General features: G+C 61.1%; 1 protein-coding gene across 1 annotated transcript; it reads right to left on the bottom strand.

Annotated features, from left to right (window-relative positions):
• Positions 1-8: 8 nt before the first annotated feature.
• On the bottom strand, positions 9-7,860 carry LOC104914335 (microtubule-actin cross-linking factor 1-like). The gene is made up of 6 exons (XM_010723531.2): positions 7,692-7,860; positions 6,634-6,695; positions 5,492-5,581; positions 4,607-4,711; positions 3,548-3,625; positions 9-2,620 (listed from the first exon to the last, which is right to left on the bottom strand). Exons 1-6 carry the CDS (start codon positions 7,762-7,764, stop codon positions 2,474-2,476), a joined length of 555 nt encoding a protein of 184 aa, XP_010721833.1. The 5' UTR covers positions 7,765-7,860; the 3' UTR covers positions 9-2,473.
• Between the last annotated feature and the right edge of the window lie 2,374 nt (positions 7,861-10,234).

Genomic DNA, 10,234 nt, shown 5'->3' with positions numbered 1-10,234 from the left:
CGCCGCCGGCACCGCTCTCTTCTTCCCCCTCCTCCTCCGTTTGAAGCGAACCCTTTTTTTGGGGGGCAGCGGAGCCAGCCCGGCAGCTTTTTCTTTCGGCTCTTTAACGCAGCCCAGAGAACTCCCCATCTCCTCGGCGCCGAAAGCACCGGGAACGCCGCCACCACTGCCGCCTCTACTCTGCTCTCCGGCTCCCAAAGAAATCCCAGTGTCAGCTTCATGGGCTCAGCGCACGTTTCGCACCGCGCAGCGCCGCGGGCGGCCCCCGGCATCCCCGCACACCCGCCTGCTGCCGCCAGCCATCTTACAGCCCGAGCTGCAGCGAGACACATTCAAAGCATCTCACTGCAGTTCAGAAATCACTTGACCTAAAAGCAGACGGAGAGCGGATTGGCTGCGGCTTTCTCTCTCCAAATATGAGGTAATTGGAGCACTGCCCTCAGCCAACACAAACAGAGAGCAGGAACCAGACGGAAAGCAGCGAAAGGGGAGGGGAGGCTGGGAGGGGTAGGGAGGGAAAGAAAAGCCACAAGAAAATGGGAAGGTTGGGAAAGGTACATAAAGGAAGGGGTGGGAAAGAGATGGGAAAAAAGCAGGGAGGAGTCAGAGCCGCTCTGCACGCACACGGACGGGGATAGGCATAGGCACAGGGATGCAGAATGCTGCCAGCTCCCACGGGGCGCTCCGGGAAGGCTGCTCTCATCGTGCCCCCGGCACTGAAATCCCTCCAGCCCCAGCAACACATCACGTGCCCACCCCCCGCCCGGACGGACAGTGCTGGGGCAGCCCCACGGACACAGCAGCCTTTGGTATCAGCGGGATACGACAGCAGCCCCCGCCCCAGAGAGCACTGCAGACCCTGCTGGGCTCAGCCCCACGTCCTGCATTGGGCGCTGCAACGCTGCAAGGAGCGCACGGCACCCACAGCACAGGGGACCACGTGCCAGCAGCAGGGATGAGACAGCAAATAAGCAGAAGATAAAGATGGAGGGACAAAGCCCAACCACAGCCACCTCCCGAGTCACTCCTCTGTGACAAGGGACCCATGGACACCACCAGCCCCAGAACACGGGGCAGCGCCGACCCGGATCACAGCACCCAGCACTGCCACCATCCCGCCCCACACCACTCTGCTCGCTGTCGGAGCCGCCGGCTGCAGCACCAGGATACGGGAGATTAAGAGGCTCACAATGGAGCTACAGCCCAGAGAAAATCCCGCTGGCGCAGGGAGGACGTGCGCAGGCTCAGGGCTGCCTGCCTGCAGTGGGGCGAGGGGAGCACGGGCAGCTCCCAGCACCCCCAGCAGATGGGACCGGGTCTCATCAGTGCTACGGCCCCGCTGGACCCCAGGGTCACCACACCACAGCACTCCACTGGGGGCTCACACCCTATTTGCCCCTCCCCCCCTTCCCCCAGAAAGACCCTCCCCAGTAACACGGGGCACTGCCACGGCCACGCGGCCACTCCGGCACAGGGCATGCAGGTGTCTCCAGACAAGCAGGAGCACCCAGGGACGTCCTCGCATCGTCCTCATTCCTCCCCATTAGCAGGGATGCTGTCATCCCCTAGAAATGCCATCGGAAAGGGCACTGGGCAGCAGCCATGTCCTGGGAACACAGCAGCCCTGGCCCCTGTCCACAGCCAGAAATGCCTTCACCCCGAAAGCCGTCACGTTTTTGGAAGGAACCAACGGCCACGCCGTGCAGCCAAGGCAGCAGCTCCCTGGGGGCTGCAGCTCAGCCTCTGGAAATGAAAAGCTTCCTTAAGGGGCCTCAAACCAGCACTCGTCTCGCATGGAAAATGCCACTGAGGACACGTCAGGGAACGGGGGACGGCCTTTGGGCCACAGCCACCAGCTCACGGCTGCCACCACCTCCAGCCCCGGCTCTGCTCCTCGGGCACTGCACACACAGTGGGACCCCAAGGCTGGTGCCCACCCCTGAACACCAGGTTTGACCCTTCCCAGCTGAGCGCTGTCCTCCCCAGCTTGGCACATCAATGGGGCCACATGTCTCCTCCCTAAGGGTACCAAAGCTATCTCTGCACAACCCGAGGTGATCAAAGACCCAAGAGTCTGTTTTGCATCCGTAGCACCCAGCTGCTGGAGGTGACCGTAACGGCACCCCTGCCTGGGTCAGACAGCATCGCACCCCATCCCAGCCCACGGCCACACAGCCCACGTGTGCCATCCTAATGAGCCCATGCTGACAGCAGTGCATCCATCCCACCCCCACCAGCCACCCCACTCTTGCTCTCCTCCAGAGGATTCGTCTGAGCAACAGCCACTGCCAACCACCGCGGTGCCAAGCCGAGGCCACAGCACACAGCCCATCATCAACAATTTAATTATGTAAATGATGAGACAAGGGAGTAGTTATTCTCCAGCACCAGTCTCCATGGCACTGCCATGCACGTGAACCCCCGCCCGCTCGGTGCTCCAGCATCACCCGGAACGTGTGTGCATGGACTGACATCAGCGCGCTGGGAGCAGCCCACGCCCCGCAAGGAAGAAGGGTTTGCTGCCTACCTGGAAGTGGAGGATGATGGTCCATATGAGCCCCAGGGTGAGCTTGGGATTTCCATCTGTAATGTCATCGTTGCGAATGTTCACCAGTTTCACCTGGCAAAGAAGCAAACAGTCAGAACTCCCCACCACCACGGGACCAAACCCCGGCACGGCACAGCGCACAGCCAGCCCTGCGCCCCAGGTGTTGGGGCTGCGGCTCCAGTGCTTCCACAGCACTTAACTGCTCCACTGCTGTTTGTGGGGAGAAGTGCCCTGTCCCCAAAGCCCCAAGTGCTGATGCATAATTTAATAGCTACAGACCACAGAGCGTGGTGAAAGGAGGACGGCCGAGCTTTATTAACTCCCCGGTGGGTTCAGAACCAAGCTGTGCTCATCTGTCCTCCCTAACAAAGGTGGATAACCCAGCACCCACCAGGTCCGTGCCCTGGCAGATGCAGCTCAGAGCTGCTTCCTCATGGTTGCTTTGCTCTCAGGGTTCTGTAGCAGCAATGCCAGGAGAGCACCGAGCACCAGGAATGTATCGAGCCGGATCCATGGGGGGTGCTGCCCCCAGCAAACCCCACCACCAGGCCAGCAGCACGGAGGAAAAAGCTGCTCTATCTGGGGGGAGAAACTGCCTGCAGCCGCCAGCAAAATGAGGGGCTGGTGGAGGAAGGGGGGCTGCTCCCTGGGGCAGGGCATGTGTGCAAATTTATCCCATGCCCTCAAGCAGCAAAGAGAAAAACCTCTGCTCTGTAACAAACTGGTGCAGTTCAGCAGTGGTGCGTGGCTGGAGGGACAGGCAGAGCCGGGCAGCACCCAACGGAGGGGGAGCTGCTGTGACCCAGCAACGTCCCCACAACACAGCACCACAGCTCCTCGGTTTGAAACCGTTTATTTGCACCATTACAGAAAGTTCTGTGCCTCTGGGATGCACACCCAGTGCTGCTACAGCCGTGAGAGGGGAGCACAAAGCCCCCAGGGCTGCTGCTGAGAGAGCTGGAACCCCACCATAACACCCCCCACCCCCTGCAGCCTCACCTGCCGCTGCTTCAGGAAATCCAGCGCGATCTGCACGTTCTGCAGTCTGTGGAATCGCATCCGGCCCTTCTCGCGGGGCTGCAAAAAAGGTGGGGGCTGCAGGGCTGCCTCGTGGGGATGCAGCGCCTGCACTGCACTGCACTGCACTGCACTGCACTGCTCTGCACGCCCCGCATGCTGCCTGCAACCCGCCGTGCCCCGTGCACATAATGCACTCTGTGCTCCTTCCTCATTCTGCAGCTGAATAAAGTCGTGGCCACGTGAAATCCCACTGAAAGAGGGAAAAGCCCCCACGGCACACAGGGCTGGGAAGGCCCCGAGAGATGCTCTGCTGAGGATGTGCTCTGGGCCACTCCACACCCCAGAAAGTCCCTGCAATGAGGCTCCAAGCTGCTCCCAGCATCGGGCACAGCCAGCTCAGCCCCAAGAGTTTTGTAGCAGGGATCAGCTGCTAGTCCCTAAGTGACTGCCCGAGGCGAGGCGTGGGCACAGCTCCTCCCATGCACGAGCCACAGCACTGTGTTTGAACCCCCAGGAGCAGTGAGGTGCCCCAGCAGAGGAGTGCTGGCCAAGGATGGAGCCGCAGGGGCAGAGCCAGCACTGCAGGAGGAACAGCTCGTGGGGGGGCTGCACCCACAGCTCCCATGGACACTGTGCAAGGAGCACAGGGCTGGGAAATCAATCTTCTTAGCCAAGGGGGGTGGGAGTCTGTCTGTACACGGCAGGCATGGCTGGGCCCCGTTAGGTTTCACTCTCATCTCACTCACATGCATGGGGCCATCCGGCCCCGCTGCCACCCAGTGCCCGTGCGTGCCATGCAGTGGGGTTAGCAGACAGCACTCCAGGCTGAGCAGGGACCCAGTGGGGTCCGTGGGAGCGTGCAGAGCCCATTGCAGCCCCGCGTGCAAGCAGAGAGCCCAGGCAGCGCTCCGCTCCTCCGCTGCCAGCATCGGGGATGCACGGAACACCCCGGCGGCGAGGGGCAGCTCAGCACCTCGCAGCGCTGCGCTGGGCTCTGTGCTGGCACTGCGGTGCCGGCTCTGGGCCGACTTGACCTACTTCTTCATCATCATCTTCCTCCTCCTCCCGCTCCTCGCTGCTGGCACGGCACCAGGCCGGCGCTTTCACCAGGCGGAGGCTCCTCTGAGCTGGCGGCTCTATTTGCTAACGGACCGACGGAGGGGGACACACACAGGGAGACAGAATGGAAACCAAAATGCAACATCCAGCGAAAGGAAAACCCACGGAAAGGGAAACCCATGGAAAGCCCCGCAGGATCCTCACTGCCTCTCCTGGACACCCCGAGGAGGCTGTAAGGGGTGGGACGCAGGGCAACCCCCCTGCAGCTCTGAAGCCAAAAGGAAGAGGAAGGCGTCTGGGTCCCAGAGCTTCATTTGGCTCTGCAGCCCCACAGCAGCTCATGGGCGTCTCAGGAGGTGATGGAGGGAGTTAAAGAACTCTGCTCAGATCCTAATTTAGGGAACGCTGCAGCAGTTCCTGCTGTGCTACGCTGTTGCACCACTACATCTCAGTAGTGTGACAGTCTGCAAAGGAGGACAGAGGGGGTTCTGTGATGCTTGAGATGTGAGAAGAGAGCTCTGCACGCCAGCTCCGGGGCACAGATCGGCTGTGGGGCTGGGCTGAACCGGGCACAGGTCACAGGAATAGCTGCTGTCAAAGCCACTGCCATCCAGCAACTTCAGTACAAAGCAGAGTCTGGGAAGGAGGGCAGAAATCCTCCACTAAGAGGGCTCTGCACAGGGCACCCCAAACTGATGGCCTTGGTGGTATCCAGGAAAGCAGGAGGAGAGCGGGGTTGAAAGAAAAATGAACAAAATGACAACCAAAGAAACCGATGCACGTTTGGAAACAGAACTATGGTGTAAGGAATGGCTGTGAAGGCACTGGAGGAGGGGAAGGCGGGGGGTACAGCACTGCACTCACCAGCTTCACGCCTGACAGCACCTCCAGCAGCGAGACGAGGTTGTGGCCGTCCCTCAGGTCCTCATAGAGGTCATTGATGTGCTTGCGCACCTGGAGGGGAGGGAAGGGGACACTCTGGCTGTTTGCAAGCAGACCACTCCCCAGCGTGTGCATTTAAGATGGTTATTCCAAGAGGATCACTACAGAAAGCAGCCTCCAGCTTCCAAAACGACCCGGCAGATGATGCTGCCTTCCTCAGATGCACCAGCAGGTCCCCATTAACCCACCTCTCCCCCAGGACATCCCATAATGCAGCACACGGAGCTCAGTGCTGCAGCAGCAGCTGAGCCAACTGCACTGCCCAACATCTCCTAAAACACCACATGGCCCCACTGATGAGCAGAAAAGATTCCTCCTGTGTGCACCAGCACAAAGCCCCCATGCCTGCTCTCTCCCCCTAAGCCCACCCCTCATAAGCCCTGCCCAGCTGCATTACTCAGCCCCAGTTATGTCCCACGGCCCAAACCAAGTGGGCCCACTTGGCCTCCGAGAGATGTAGAAGGGAGCTGAAAGGCTGACACAGATGTTTGCAAAACTGCCTGTAAAGCACCACCGTGGTGCTCCTAATACCCAAAGCACTTTTCCTCCTTTTGCAAAAGGAGAATTAATTTAAAAATTACTTGGCAGTTACACAAGAAAAGCACCTCGTGGTGCAACATTCATCCCAGCACATCTGCACCTACCGGAGGAAGGCTTGGATGACACAAAACATAACCAAGAGCTGTGGGCCAGCAGCACTGTGGTGTGCAGTGGGGTGCTGCATATTGGGGTGCTGCATGCAATGATGCAGCATGGCATGGTGCTGCATATTGGGGTGCTGCATGCTGCACACACACCGTGACTTCCAGCAAGGCCTGGGTACACAGGAGGTGAAAGTTGCCACCAGGGCTGCACTGCGATGTCACAGTGCCCTCCAAAGGCACCAACACGATTCCAGTGCAACCATTTTGCTCAGAGTATGAACACGTTTTATACCTCAGCACCAATGCATAAGTTCCCAGATTGTAAAGCAGGCTTTTATCTGCCTGTCCTGAGCTGGAACGGACAGACAGACAGACAGACAGACACTCAACCTGCCTGGAAACAGAACACGCAGCTCTTACCTTCATCAAGTGTTTATTGACCCATTTAGTGAAGGTTTTCTTTTGGACTCTGTCCCGTTCATCTGTGAAAAGAAAACAAAGGCAGCTCTGGGTCAGTGTTTTTCATGCACAGACTCAAATGAGGGGAAGGGACACAGAGGAGTCGCTGCCGGTGCCAGAGCTGCTGGCCGAATCCTGCTGCTGTATGGGAACAGGGGCTGCTCACCCACGGGTCTGTGGGACGGGGCTGTGCTGGGAGCCAGAGCCTGGCCGTGCACAGGCACAGAGCAGGGCAGGGGAAGCTTATTGGCAGCTTATTCTCCATGTATTTTTGGTTCATTGGATTGCTGGGACTTAGGGCTTATGTCCATTGCACAGCTCAGCCCGGCCGGGCAGGGGACGCACAGCGCTGCCCTCAGGGTCCCACACTGGGGGCTGAGGTGCCCCAAGCCCTACATCCAGGCAGCAGGGCTCCTCCTGGGGGGGATGGGATGGGAGCTTTGTGCCAACACGGCACAGCAGCAGGGAGCTTTGTCCTGTTGTGCCGGGTGACAAAACCACACGAGAAACAAAGCAAAGGGGGAAAAAGGCTCCGAACCGCTGTGCCGCCTGAGGGGCCACCTGGCAGCCCCCCCCCGAGGGGCGCTCGGCATAATCTCACAGCCAGCCCCGACCAAAGGGGATTGCCCGCTTTAACGGCGTAATCTCAGAAGAGAGACGGCACCTGGTGCGGTGTGGAGAGGGACGCGATCAGAGGCACGGCGCTGCGCGGGCAGTGTGGTCCCCCCACCCCCAGCAGCACTGCCAGCACGGCTCCGGGAGCCCCGAGCCGCCCGCACACCGGGCTCTGCCTGGGCGCGGTGTCCTACAAAACCCAGCTGAGCCCCTGTGCGACCGCCTGGCACTGCTGCCCAAGAGGGAAACCGCACTGAGGGACGGCTCCTCTGCCCACCCCACAGCCACGGTGCCGCGCCTTCCTGACCCCTGCCTTCATTTAACGAGGGGGGCGAGGTTTGTCCCCGCTGCCAGCGCGACGCAGAGCCCAGAGGCAGCGCCACGGGGCTGGGAGAGGCACTAACCCATGCAGCACATCCGGCACAGCACGCGCGCGCTCAGCCACCTCTCCTCCATGCACAGATGCTGTGCGTCCATGGCCCACGCTGGGTCCCGTGGGGCGGCCGCTCCTCCGCTGCGGGGCCGGGTGGGAAAGGGGCTCCGGGCGGCACCTCCAACCCCGGTGGGTGACGGCGCGGGTGGGTGACGGCTCGGCCGCAGCTCCTCCCTCCGCAGCACTTCCTACACCCGCTGTCCCCAGCTCGAGGCCCGGCAGTTCCTCCTTTGGGACGTCGCCCAACGCCCCGCGCACACCATCGCTGCCCCACGCTTCCTGCAGTGCTGAGCCCCGCAGGGGATGGGCGCTGCTCCGGGAACCGCAGCGCCGTGCCTCCGACGTCCCCAGGTCCCAGCAGAGACCTTTGCAGACTTCAGCTCACTGCAGCTTTCCGCATCGAGGCAGCGGGGCAGGAGGGGCTGTTCCTCACCCAGGGAGAGGGCAGAAATGGCTGCAGCGCCCAGCAGTGCCGCGCAGCCCTGGAGCCGGGCACAGCCCGGCAGGCACTGCGCTCGTTTCTCCCCCTCTTGTTTTCCAGTTAATTGCACTGGCCGTGCGGACGGGGCCAGGGCGGACAAAGCCAAGATGGACAATGCCGGGCTTCTTTCCCTGCTCGCGCCTCCCTGCAGCGCTCTCCTCACCAGCGACGTCCCGGGTCTGAAGCGCTGGCGCTGGGTTCCGGCTGTGGGCTGCCGTCCTGCCCGGCATGCGGGGAGATAACGGGTGCCTCCTTTATCATCTCCTCTCTTCCTTTTCTTCTAAATATAATCCCGCTGCAGACCTTCAGGTCCCAGCCCCGGGGAAAGGCAGCAGTGTCCCTGCGCATGGCAGGGGCACGTGGGGAAGGGACGCGTCACCGAGTGCTGCGCAGTGAGGCTGGGGTGGGCCGGGGGCTCCCGGGTTTTCTCCCTGCACCCATTCGCACAGAAGCCGTGTTTTGCCCTTTTTGGCTCCGTTTCACCACCCCCAGAGGGCCGTGACTCTAACTGGGCTGCACGCACCCCATCGTCCCAGCTAATTATAATGCCCGGCTGCTGCTGACTAACGATATTAAGGCCTCGCAAGCTTATCCCCGCTGGATAATCTTTCCCAGACTCACCCCCATGCAACCTGTTGCAGCCCCCCCCCGCGCTTCCCCGTCTGTCCCTGCCCACCGCTGACCCCCCAGCCCCATGGCTGCCGATGGCCGCGGCACAGCAGTGACAGCGGGGCTGCAATCGGTGACCTTGGGCCATCACTCCCTGCGCAGCGAGCAGCGCCGGCTGCCAGCAGAGATCCTGCTGCCATCGGGCACCCGAAATCCTTCATCACGCGCCTGTGCCAACGCCGGCTGGTGCTTTTCAGCACATTGGATGCCTTCAGAGCTGCACAGACGTGCCGCGCCTCCGTGTTGCTGCGTTCCCAAAGCAGGTGAGGCTGCGAGGAGACCCAAACCCAGCGAGTCTGGGCACAGCCCCAGCACCACTGCAGAGCTGCACCCCGGGAATGGGAGAACCGCCCTGGCCCACATCTGCCCCACATCTGCTCTCTGGTGTCCGGAAACAGAGGCATCAGATACAACGGTGTGAAGCGATATAACAGGGTAAAAAGCGTGTCCAGAGCACCACTGTCCTGCGGCACAACCTGTCCCAGCACACACAGGTGAGGGCAGTGGGGTCCTACATGGGTTCCCCACAGCTCTGCTCCAGCAGCAGCTCAGCCCTGTGCTGTGGCACAGAGCACAGCTTGCAGGGACGTCTCTGAGCCGCGCACGCCATGAAAGCCGCTCTGTGCACAGCAGCACCCGGCCGGGCGCGGGGTGAAGGAGGGTTTTGTTCCATAGGCACATTTAGAAACAAACTTGAAATTCTGAAGCAAATCACTTTCACTTCGAACTCCTTCAAAACATGAAAATAAAGGGGATGCGTTTTTTAAATGTGGTACTTCCAAGATGGGGAACGTGCAGCAAACTGCCCGGAACGCGACGGATCCAAAACGTGCTGGCTGCCAATGTGAGCGCTGACATAATCCATCACGACAGCCGAGCTAATCGCACAGCAGCTACGGAGCGTTGCGAAACGGGGAGAGGAGACGGCTGTGACTCAGCCCGAGAGGAACGCAGCACAGAGACCTGCAGTGCAGGACTGTCCCACACAAGGGACGCGGGGACACCCGGGAGCGGGGATGCAGCACAGCGGGGTTGGGCACACAGTGGGTGCAGGATGAGCTCCGTGCTCTCAGGCGCTGAGTTGGAAGGGATCTTAAAGCCCACCGGGCCCCAAGCCCTGCTGCGGGTCGGGCTGGCAACGAGATTTATATCTGCCCTGGAGGTGTGGGGGGCAGGAAGGAGCGCCTGCCACAAGTGTAAGGGGGGAAAGGAGAGCATGGAGAGAGCAGAAGGAGGGGCGGCCCTCGTGTTTTCTCATGGGCCCGAGGAGGGCTGGAGCCGCCGAAACCAGGAGGGGGTGCGGGGAGGAGGCGGCCCGGACAGCGAGGGCACCGCTCAGCCCTCGTGAGCCCTGCGAGGAGCCG

The sequence above is a fragment of the Meleagris gallopavo genome, chromosome 25 (assembly GCF_000146605.3).
Source record: "Meleagris gallopavo isolate NT-WF06-2002-E0010 breed Aviagen turkey brand Nicholas breeding stock chromosome 25, Turkey_5.1, whole genome shotgun sequence".
Lineage (NCBI taxonomy): Eukaryota > Metazoa > Chordata > Aves > Galliformes > Phasianidae > Meleagris > Meleagris gallopavo.
Note: the sequence above shows the minus strand (reverse complement) of the source record. Positions and strands in the feature narration are given on the sequence as shown.